General features: G+C 35.1%; 1 protein-coding gene across 1 annotated transcript in view; it reads right to left on the bottom strand.

Annotated features, from left to right (window-relative positions):
• The window catches only part of PDHA1 (pyruvate dehydrogenase E1 subunit alpha 1), a 28,041-nt gene that overhangs the window by 8,030 nt on the left and 8,215 nt on the right, over nucleotides 1-11,796 (bottom strand). The window contains exons 2-7 of the mRNA XM_044670133.1: nucleotides 9,782-9,796; nucleotides 6,784-6,843; nucleotides 6,065-6,238; nucleotides 5,030-5,156; nucleotides 2,269-2,360; nucleotides 569-661 (exon numbers count right to left, since the gene is read on the bottom strand). Of these exons, the coding sequence (XP_044526068.1) occupies nucleotides 569-661; nucleotides 2,269-2,360; nucleotides 5,030-5,156; nucleotides 6,065-6,238; nucleotides 6,784-6,843; nucleotides 9,782-9,796 (561 nt within the window). The remainder of the gene's footprint in view (nucleotides 1-568; nucleotides 662-2,268; nucleotides 2,361-5,029; nucleotides 5,157-6,064; nucleotides 6,239-6,783; nucleotides 6,844-9,781; nucleotides 9,797-11,796) is intronic.

Raw genomic sequence — 11,796 nt, 5'->3', positions numbered from 1 at the left:
ACCCCTTTAGGCTCTACAGAACTGGTCCCTCCCCACCCCCCAACCCTGGCTTTTCAGTGCCAGCCTCTTTCTGCCCAGCCAGAAGACTTCAGTGCCAGGAGTAGAGAACCTCACCCGGATGCTACCACAAGGTGACTGAATTTGCTTGAGAATTTACTTAAAGTGAGAGAAGTATCTGCACTTTCACAGTTTTACAGGAAAGATAAATCTAAAAAAGACAATTTAGTTGTTCCTCAAGCTCAAGTTTCATTCCAAATTCTACTTCTGATTCTTAGGATAGCACTGTCCTGGGAGAGGCTCTGCCAAGCAATAAGGACCTCAAATCCCTAAAGAAGACAAAATTTTGTTTAAGGGATGTTGTGATGGTTGAACTTAGTCCCAATCCTACATAAACTTTACTAATGATTAAAGAAAAAGTTACCAATAAAACAGACAAATCAGTAATATTAAAACAAAAAACATTGAGATTTAGTCTTATGACTGCCTGTAATAAATGGGAACATAAGTTCTTTAAAATTAATTCAACTATAACCTACTAATATAATATTAGAAAAATATATACACTAACCTGATTAGCAGCACCATCTCCATACAAAGTCAAACAAATCTCATCTTTTCCATTGTACTTACAGGCCAGGGCAATACCAGCTCCTAGAGGTACCTAAAATGAAGACTAGAACTGAGCCACAGTAAACCATAAGGATACACAGAATATACAGAGTTTGGGGTAAGAGTAGCAATTATCACAATAAGATTTTGCTTCTGACACCATTAAAATAATTTTCTGAAAGAGGAAAACTTACATCAGTAAAAAGTGCAAGGTTAGTTTTTTCTTTAAATATCATCGCAGCTGTAAATGTTAACAGAAACTATAATAAACATTTTGTAAACACAGTTAATAATTATTGACTGTCCCCACTTGATTATTTATACCCACTGATGAAAATGATCATTAATCCTTCCGACAATTCTTTAATGCCATTTTTTTCTTTTCTCTACAACCTCTCTTGATTTTAGCCTCTGAAGAGGCCTTTGAGCACCAAGAAGGAAATCTCATTATCACAGGACTAACTCAAAGCAGATAATAAATTAAATATCAAGGGCTGACTTCACTGCACAACTAACAAAGAGCTTTGCCATTTAAGGAATCAGAGGGTTCATTTATTCTAATCTCCTTTTTCTGCAAATGAGGAAGACAGAGACCCAGAAAGAGAATAATGAATTTACCCCAAATCACAAGTGGCAGAGTCAAGATTCAAGCCCAGGTTCTGACTCCAAATTCTGGAAATCAATCAATAAGCATTCATTAAATGCTCATTCATTACATCTGAGGCCCTGAGAAGCAGTGGGATACAAAGACAAAGTGAAATTATCTCTGTCCTCAAGGAACTTACATGGCATTTGAAAAGACAACAAGACACAATAGATATGCAAGAATATACAGGAGGTAGGGTTGGGAAGGGATATCTTGACAGCTGGGGAAACGGGATCATGAAGATGGCAGAGCTTGATTCTAGTCTTAAAAGAAACTAATGACTCCAAAAGGAAGAGTTGAGACAATGCATTTCAGGTATGAGACGGAGAGAGTAAGCATTTATCAAGCACCTACTATGTGCTAGCACTGTGCCAAGTGCTTTATAAATATTATCTTATTTAATCATTGTAATAACCCTGCGAGGTTGGTGCTATTATTATCCTCATTTCACAGGTAAGGAAACTGAAGTGAAAAAAGGCCAAATGACTTGCCCAGGGTCACAAATCTATTTCATGTCTGAAGCTGGAGTTGACATTGGTTCTCCTTAACTCCAGGCCCAGTGTTCTGTCAACTGAGCCACCAACTCTATGAGCACCAGCCAAAATGAGAGCAAAGAGAGGGAGGCTGGGACATCAAACAAGACATAGGGCAAGTAGTCAAGTATGAAAGGGGAGTCAAGTAAAGAGACTGGAAGCCAGGTTATAAAGAGCTCTAAATATCAAACAAGAGTTTATATTTGATTCTAAAGGTAGTAAGGTGCCACTGGAGGTTGTGGAGGGGATAATGGAGTGAGAGCTGAGAAAGACAGAATGAAGTCCCAAGTGAAGGAGACAAAAGCAGGTAGAGTTTTTGTTTGTGCATATGGCAACATGTGAAAAAAGGTCCTGAGGCTCTCCTATAATAATCTCAAAGACAAATTTTCTTTTTGAAAAGCCCCATGTCCAGACTAGGCCTAGATAAGTCTATTAATCTGCCTTTTGACCCATCCTAGATACCCCAGGAACCCAAAGTACCTGAGCTCCAACAATGCCATTGCCCCCGTAGAAGTTCTTGGCATACATGTGCATCGATCCTCCCTTTCCTTTAGCACAGCCCCCTCTTCGTCCTAGAGGTGAAAGATAAACATGTTTTTAGAGGGCTGTATTCTTTAGAAATCTAAGTATAATTCAATTCATGTACCATCTGCCCATTTCTGTCCAAATCTAACTACTCAACATCAGTTCCCTGGTAAGAGGAGAACCTTCTGCTAATCCCCATCCTCTCCCTCAGCTTCCACCTCAGAAGGTGCCCAGACCAGTAGGACTTTATGTTGGTTCCAAATACCACCCATTTTCTTTTTTCATATCCAGCTTTTAAGTCAGTGACAAGAAAAAAAGTAACACAGGGAACAGAAGCAGAATTTCCAGGGAGAATTAATCTCAAGTCAGACTTTCAAACAATGAGGAACTTCTTCTGCAATGTACCAAAGCATTTTGATGTTGTTTCATCATGTCCAACTCTTTGTGATATCACCCTTCTTACCTAAAGGGCTCATCTTCCAATGTCATGTCTTTTTTGGCATTTTAATGCTGTCTATGGGGTTTTCATGGCAAATATACTAGAATGGTTTGCCATTTCCTTCTCCAAATCAGATAATACCTTGCATTTCCTACCATATCTTGTGAGTTACCAAAAGGATAAGTCAAAGCAGAATGCAATAAAATTTAGTATTAACTTGGTATAGTAGATATAAAGCTTGCTTTGGATCCAGGAAGACCTGAATTCAGCTGTGAGAGTAGAAATCCACAAGAAAACATGATTTATCACTTGTTTATATGGGTATATGATTTGAGGTTTTGGTTTTAAAAAGAATACTCCATTACAAAAATGAATAATGTGGAAATCAGTTTTGAGTGATAATATATGTATAACCCAGTGGAACTGCTTGTCAACTCCAGAAAAAGGGAGGGAGATGACAAGAATCATGTAACCATGGAAAAAAGTAAAAAAAAAAAGTAAAAAAAAAAAAAAAAAAAGATCTGAGTTCAGATCCTATCTCATACGTACTCTGATACTCTGGCTATGTGACCCTGGGGAAGTTGGTCAACCCAGAGACTGTGCTGGAGGAACTTCTTTAAAGATACAAGTTGCAGTGAAGATATTAACCTGCTTTGGTAGAAGAAATTTTTTAATCTGAATATTCCCTATGCCAATGAATCACAGGTCTAGTTCCTATCCCTATCCCCAATGCTCCAAGTGAAATCTAATTTTTTTTCAGGTTGATGCAATTATAAAGTTTTATTATAAATTGTAGAGTCAAAAGATCTGTGTTCAAAGTCACTGTGCTCCATACCATGCGTGTGATTGGGCAGGGTTACCTGACATCTCCACCTAGAAAATGAGATAGTTGAACACAATGACAGCTATAGTTTCTCCCAGTTCAATACCTGACACTATTGACCCCAATGTGCATCCTAACTTTGTATTGCTCATACATAGTCTTCAGAGTTTTTGGCTAGAACATTTGCCGGGTCATGGTTCAGAGGCCTCTAAGCCAGCTAGGCCCACCAAGGCAGCTTTCAAGAGCTACAGGATTTACCAAAATGTGGCATTGTGTGATGAATAATCTTTTTTTTTTTTTTTAAACCCTTGTACTTCGGTGTATTGTCTCATAGGTGGAAGATTGGTAAGGGTGGGCAATGGGGGTCAAGTGACTTGCCCAGGGTCACACAGCTGGGAAGTGGCTGAGTCCGGGTTTGAACCTAGGACCTCCTGCCTCTAGGCCTGACTCTCACTCCACTGAGCTACCCAGCTGCCCCTTGAATAATCTTATTAAAACTCAAGGGTCAGTGTGGCTTAAAAAAAAAAAAAAAATCACAGCATATCCACATTCAGAGGAAGAACTATAGGAGTAGAAACACAGAAGAAAAACAACTGCTTGAACATATGGGTTAATGGTGATACTACTGGGGATACAGATGCTAAACAACTATCAATTAGTGCAACTATAATAATATGGAAATAGGTCTTGATCAATGATACATGTAAAACCCAGTGGAATTGTGTGTCGGCTAAAGGGGGTTAGGAGATTTGGGGGAGAGAGAAAGAACATGAAACCATGGGAAAATATTCTAAATAAAATCACAGCATATGATCACCCTTTTAAGGCCAGTTTTGATATTAACAAAAACAGGAGTATAATTATTATGGGAGGAGTAATTCAATTTTATATGCTGAGGTAGAGAACATGGAAAATAGAAGAAATAAATGTGATCTATTTTAGCACATAATAGAATATAATCATGTGAGTAAATATAAGAATTTAAATTATCACATTAAATAAGAGAAAATGTCAAAACTAAAAAAGAAATAACCCAGAGACTTAAAACTTCACAGACAGAACATCTATCCTGATAAACTTTCAATAAAACCTTTCTATCAGAGAAGAAATGTTTTTATATTTGGAAAAAGAAAGTTAAGCATGGCTGACACTGTATCCACAGTTCATATTTTATGAGTAAAATTAGGGCACTCTGTCAAAGTCTTCGGTTTATTAAAATTCAGGGTAAGATAAAATGATGTAGATCATGAATATCCTTAAAAAATTTTTTTTTACCATTATTTACTCCCTTACCCAGAGAACCTTCCCTTTCTAACAAACTACTTTGTTTTAAAAGAAAAAAATTAACCCTTGTAACAGGAATTATTTCACTGGGGGGAAAATGTATAAACTAGGTCTTTATGATAATTATTTCAAAATTAATTATCTTTTTCATAAATGTGTCAAAAACAAACCTGTAAGCTCTGCCAGAATTTCTCGAACAGTAAGTCCACGAGTATAAGTAAAGCCATGAGCTCGATAGGCTGTAATCACATGATCTGAAGGATTTATACCAGCCTCAAGCCCCACACAACAAGCTTCCTGTGTGAAGGAAAACAAGTGACTAAACAATTAAAAAATCTCTCTCTCTCTCTCATTAAGTCAAGCACTTTAAGAAAGAATTTTTTTTTAACTAAACACTTATATTCACTTAGATTTTTAGCTTTACATAGAACAGGATTTTTAAAAATACCTTCTCTACTCCATTAGATTATACATAGCTTGAAACAGAACTTGAAAGACACAGACACATTTCACACAATATTCTACACTCATATAATGTCTCTACCCTAATTGGACAGTCATGCAGGAGAACGTGGGCAGAGAGTTGTATTTACAAGGCAAGCCTTGACCACTCCCACAGAAGGTCCCTAGGTTGAACAAGAAAAAAAAAAAAAAAAGGAATAAAAATAAAGGCAGGAGCTGCAGAAATCTGGTACAGCCTGAGAGTCAAATAACTAAATTAATACACTACATTCTAATTTGAGTTATGTTTCTTAAAAGGATATAGCTTAAATTTTTTTTCTCTATAATCCTTTTTATAACAGGATGACAAGTTTCCCACTATTTGTTTTTTGTTCAGTTGCACTGCAGAGTTACTGACTTTTAATTTTAGCTGAACTACATTTTTGTAAAGTCTCTGTTTTAGTTATAATTAATAACTAAAGACAATCATTAGTTTTCCTACAAAAGGCAAAATAAACAGCTCACTCAATGATTAGTGTCACTAAAAATTGTTAATGAGTTCACTAAAGTACCATCTGATTCATTTACTTTGAGTAAAAGAGTCTTCTATAAGAATTTGAAGAACCTCATTGAATTCATAAATTAACAGGTGCTGATATCAATCATTAACATTTATTATTCATAACAGATCTTAGAATTCAAAACTCTTCACCAACATAGATAACAAAATCCAAATACTATGTTCTCACCAAATTTCTACTCACCTGACCATCATACAAGTGGCAGAAACCACGGATGATCTTTTGCTTATACAGCTGGTCTGCTTTCAATTCCATCCGACGGACAGTCTGCATTATCTTATAGTACTTGAGTCCTTCCTCTCTAGTAAGAATCGTTGTGGTGGGAGGGCCCTCCTCAAGGCGATGAATGTCACATTTCTGGAAATTTCATTTATTTCAGTGTAAATGCTCCCAAGACATTCCAAAATTTACCTCAATCAAATAAATAATAGCCAAGTACCTTCTCGCAAATGTTTCAGAGTACTTCTGATCTCATGTTTTTCTAAAACTCATGTCAAAGTGGTTTATATAGATGGAAAAGCAACCTACTAATATAGCTTTCATCTAAGAAAATTGAGTTATTCACTGATAGACTCTCAAAGAAACATTCATAGAAATATTAATTTTCTTCATTGAATCAAATGCTAAATTTATTAGTGACTTCATTTTTCCTATTTGTCCTACTTACAAATAAAGAGAATAAGTTATAATCCTGTCTAAGAGCAAACTTTTTTGAACAATCAATTCCCTGAAACAAAAAAGATGGCAAGTGATCATGTTAATTCATTCAACAACCATTTATTAATTTTCTTTCTCTGTGACACATACATTCCAGCCAAATAACTTCATAAAATAACTATACCAATACAGAAATGAAAGTTTCAAAAATTCGGCACTAAGATAAAATAAAGCATCTTCCTTACCTTAATATCAAACGAAGCATCATTTGCAAAGTTACGGGTTGCCAATAGCACTCTTCCAGTCTTCAAAACAAACAAATGCAATAAATTTAGTTTTTTAGGAAGAAGACTGAAAAAAATCAGCAATTAAATTTGAAAGAGTTGGCAATTTTCCATCCATGCTCTCCCTGCAATAGGTACAGATAATCAATAGCTAAATCTTTGTTTCCAGAATCATGGTTTCAATAAAGTTATGATTCAATCAAATTCATTTCCCTAATGTTATAGAATCAGACAAAAAGATATTTTAAGCTTCTAATATTATATAGTGAGTTGGGTAAATTAGATAAAGATGCACATTAATAAAAAATATGTTAAGCCAATATTAAGGTCTTGGGATGGTCCTTTTTGCTATCCCAAACTTAGGAAAAACAAGCAGTTAATTTAACCTTTCAAAATATGGTGTGGAATTGGCCCAAAGGCATGTCATTAATTATGCAATTATACATTTTTTGTTGGTTTTTGTTTTATAACTCTTTCGGCAAAAGAGCAGTAAGGGTTAGGCAATGGGGGTTAAGTGATTTGCCCAGTCACACAGCTAGGAAGTGTCTGTTGCTAGATTTGAACCCAGGACCTCCTATCTCTAGGCCTGGCTCTCAATCCACTGAGTCACCCAGCTGCTCTCAATACAATCTTTTTAATGCAGTCAAAAGGTGAAAACAAAGTGAGATCAGTGAATCCCAAGAATTTAAATGACATTGTGATAAAGTAGGAATAATGTTAGAATCAAGATAGCTGGATCAGAATGCTGATTCTAACAAACTAACTATAACCATGGGCAAGTCACAACCTCAGATACTTAAGATAAAAATATTTGTACCAACTATCTTACAAGGTTACTATAAGGAATGTACTACAAAAATGATAATTGTTAAATATAAATGAGTTTAAATATTAAAAACAACCAAACTTTCAGTTCAACTAGGGGTTAGGGGGGAATAACATAATGCTGGAAAGAGAGAAGTGTTAGCAATAATACTCAATAATTAGCTATTTTAGGCTGCTACCAAATAATTTATGGAATCAGCAACATTTTTATGCTGTGAATTGAATTTCTAGAATAATCACACAGATTTTATCTTAAGGTTCTATGGAGGGCCCCAATAATATTAAAGGTCTGGGCCCTCAAGACACTGAGAACCTCTATGACCTCAAAGTCAATACCATTCACATATGGTACTTTATTCTACTACAAAACAGGTTAAGACTTCCTGCATGAAGTTTAAAAATTAAACCAGATGCTTTATATTTCTTCCATTTCTAAATACAGTTTTAAAAAAACACTTCCTGTCTTAGAATTGATACAAAATATCAGTTCCAAGGCAAGTAATTGGGGGTAAGTGACTTGTCCAGGGTCACATAGCTAGAAAGTGTTCAAGGCTACATTTGAAACCAGGACCTCCTGTCCATCTCCAGGCTGGATTCTTTATCCACTGCGCCTAAAAATGCTTTTAATTGTTGAAACATTCAAAGCTATACAAGCTGGTCACAGTCAGCTATGCTTATCTAGTAATTATTTTTAGAACAGAGTTCTAAAAGTTAGGCAGAATGTTTATAAAAATTAATACAAGGAGTTAAAGTCTGCAAAAATAGTTCATTTTCTACTTAGAGTAGATTTATAAATGATGATGGATGTATATAAAAACCACGAAAGGCAAAGATTATGCTTACTATAAATCAAAAGTTTTCCTATTGTGTCATAATTTCTAAGGGATCTCAAAAGTACAAGATAAGGTCTGATAAATTTCAAAGACTATGATAGAACTTAAAGTTAAAAAGCTAAAAATACAATCAGTGTGGATTGATTTCTAAACAAGAAATCATTGAAAAAAAATGTAATCTGACCACTTAGTTTCTCTATTTCAATAGGCATAAATCAGATTTTTTTCCTTGAGACTTATTTGATAAGATATTGACAAATTACAAACTGACAAAAATTTAACTTTTTATATATGCATTTGGTTCAAGTAAAAAAAGGGAAATTATATGATGGATCTTTAATTTTTTCCCATTTATCACAAATTAAGAAGTAATAAGAGGATTAATATAGGTTGAACCTCATGCAAATAAAGAAGATTTTTTGGTACTAGTAACAGTGAATCAAAACTAGTTAAGCAAATATATCCATTTTACCAGAAGGTAATCTTTAAACAAGTAAAAATAACATTGTAAAAGATTCTAACTACTCAAATGGCTCAACAACCATTATAAAAAGAGGAGATTCAGTGATATGTTGCAGTTGAATTAAATTCATTTATTACATGCAGTTAAAATTACACAGTCCCTGCAGATACCCTATATGAAATAATCCCCTTAAATTCACACTTCTTTATATTTAATTTAAACTGGTATATTTGGCTCTAACCTATCTGTAGGATTTTACATTCAATCATATTGATGGAACTGCATTAGATCAAATTTTTAGTCTCTAGTCAATGAAAATTAGTGCAGATGAATGTAATTAAAATATTACATTTGATTAAAATGACACCAAGATAGAAAAGAGATGGTTAGATGCAATTTATGTAAAAAAGGCAGCATAATGGGGATGTCAAGAACTTTTTGGTCATAGGAAGCATCTCGATCATGATATTTCCACAACTATTCTGTCTGGACTAAAGAGTACTGTGTAGGTAAGGAAAATTAATGTTGTATTTATATAATTTATTAACAATAGTTCTATGTGAAACCATTCTTTTTCTCAAAGACTAACCTCTGAAGGTCATGGGGTTTTTTTGGTTCTCTTTATAATATTTTCAAGTGGAAGTTTTAACCTGTATGGATTTAACATAATATAAATCAAGCAGGAAAATGCATGATACAAGAAGTCTTAAAGGTATTTTATGCCATTTTAAAAGAAAAACTTTGAAAGGTAAAAAGGACAAATGAGAAACAGATTAGTAAAATAAACATTTCATATGCTAGTTAAAAGAGAAAAAATGTTTTAAAATTGATAGCTTACCTCACTAGCAGCTCCCTAGAGTAGCAGTATTTGGGAAAAAATAAAAAGAATTAAGAATTCAACTAATTCACATAATTAAAAAAAAACGGAAAGGGATGAAAAGGACATAAGCTCCAAGCCTATTTAAGGTATAATCACTTTTGATCAAGTAGACCATATTTTGGATTTTATATCTATTGTATGTGTGTGTACATATATACATGTGTGTTCATATGTAAAACACACAAACATAAATGCACACACATATCCACATTTGTGTGTGTATGTTTTTTTTTTTTAAACCCTTACCTTCCACCTTACAGAAGACCAGTAAGGGTTAGACAACAGGGGTTAAGTGACTTGCCCAGGGTCACACAGAAAGGAAGTGTCCAAGACCAGATTTGAACACAGGACCTCCCATCTCTAGGCCTGGCTCTCAATCCATTGAGCTACCCAGCTCCCCCTTACATGTGTTTTTTTAACAAAATTTTTAACTTCCCAAAATAATGAGTTATACTGAGTTTCTTAAAGTAACCATATCATTCAAAAAGAGCATACAGCCTTCCCAGTATCAAAGCTAGCAAAAGCAGCTTAAAAATTATCAATATGAAAAGAAGTACTTAAAATCTTGTCAATCTAGCAATAAAGCACACCTAAATTAGTTTCTTTCTTCTTTAGTACCACAGTGCCATTCTGTTAGTGCTTTAATATTATGTTCCCTAACTTCTCTACTAGCAGCAATGCAATGACCCAGGACAATTCTGAGGGATTTATGAGAAAGAATGCTATCCACATTCAGAGGAAGAACTGTGGGAGTAGAAACACAGAAGAAAAACAATTGCTTGAACACATGGGTTGAGGGGGACATGATTGGGAATGTAGACTCTTAAACTACTACCCCAGGGCAACTATCAATAATATGGAATTAGGTCTTGATCAATGACACATGTAAAACCCAGTGAAAATGCACGTTGGCTGGGGGGAGAGAAAGAACATAAATCATGTAACCATGGGAAAATTTTCTAAAAAAATTAAAAAAAAAAATGTTCCCTAAGAGTTAATACTACCAACAACAAAATGAAGAAAATTAATGTTGATTTGTATTTTTATTAGCAATATTGTGAATTTCATTTTCTTACACCCTCAACCTCTTAAGATCAGGCAGTTCAGTTCTCAAGATACCGCCCTAAGGCATTTAACTTGGCAAGGGCTTTTTGTCTTTTGTTAAGGCCTGAAGACCTCGGCTCTTTCTTAATCTATAAAAAGAATACACCCCACCCCCCCTGAAGGTTTTGCAAGTTCATGCCCTCTTGTCTTTGCTAGACATATCTACATTTAGGTTGACCTAGTCTATAATAGAGGAAGGGAAGAACCAGTAAAAACTTATTTGAGAAAACTGGTATTTTTCTAGTTGAAAACTGCTAGAGGCTGGGTTTCATAAACCAGCTGACATTCCATTTCTTAAAGTGCCAGAAAAGGGTGGGTCAGCAATACTTCCCCAGCTAAGTGAAGCTGTAGGGATCCACCTACCTGAGGAATAGTCTTCCTAACTAGCATGTTTTCAACTTAGAGCGCAGAGAGATTGACCCATACAGATCACATGCCCCTAATTAATAAATGATGCGATACTGGGAGAAATGGTTTCACTTTTTACTGGTTAAAATTCCAAGGGGGCAGGTGGGTGGCTCAGTGTGTTGAGAGCCAGGCCCAGAGACAGAATCTGGTCTTAGACACTTCCTAGCTGTGTGACCCTGAGCAAGTCACTTAACCCTTACTTTTTGCCTTAGAACGAATACACAGTATTGACTCTAAGATGGAAAGTGTTTAAAAATAAATATTTAAAAATAAAATTCCAAGTGTAACAAAGCTAATTGTCAATATATAATATACTGCTATACCAATAACTCTGCATGCTTTGCTTTCAATGAACAGCCATCATGGCAGAGGGAAGGAGGGAGGGAAAAGAGGAAGGGAGGGAGGAAAAAGAGGAAGGAAGAGAGGAAGAAGGAAGGAGGGAAGAAGGGAGGGAGGGAGGA

Source organism: Gracilinanus agilis, chromosome 3 (genome assembly GCF_016433145.1).
Source record: "Gracilinanus agilis isolate LMUSP501 chromosome 3, AgileGrace, whole genome shotgun sequence".
NCBI classification, from domain to species: Eukaryota; Metazoa; Chordata; class Mammalia; order Didelphimorphia; family Didelphidae; genus Gracilinanus; species Gracilinanus agilis.
Note: the sequence above shows the minus strand (reverse complement) of the source record. Positions and strands in the feature narration are given on the sequence as shown.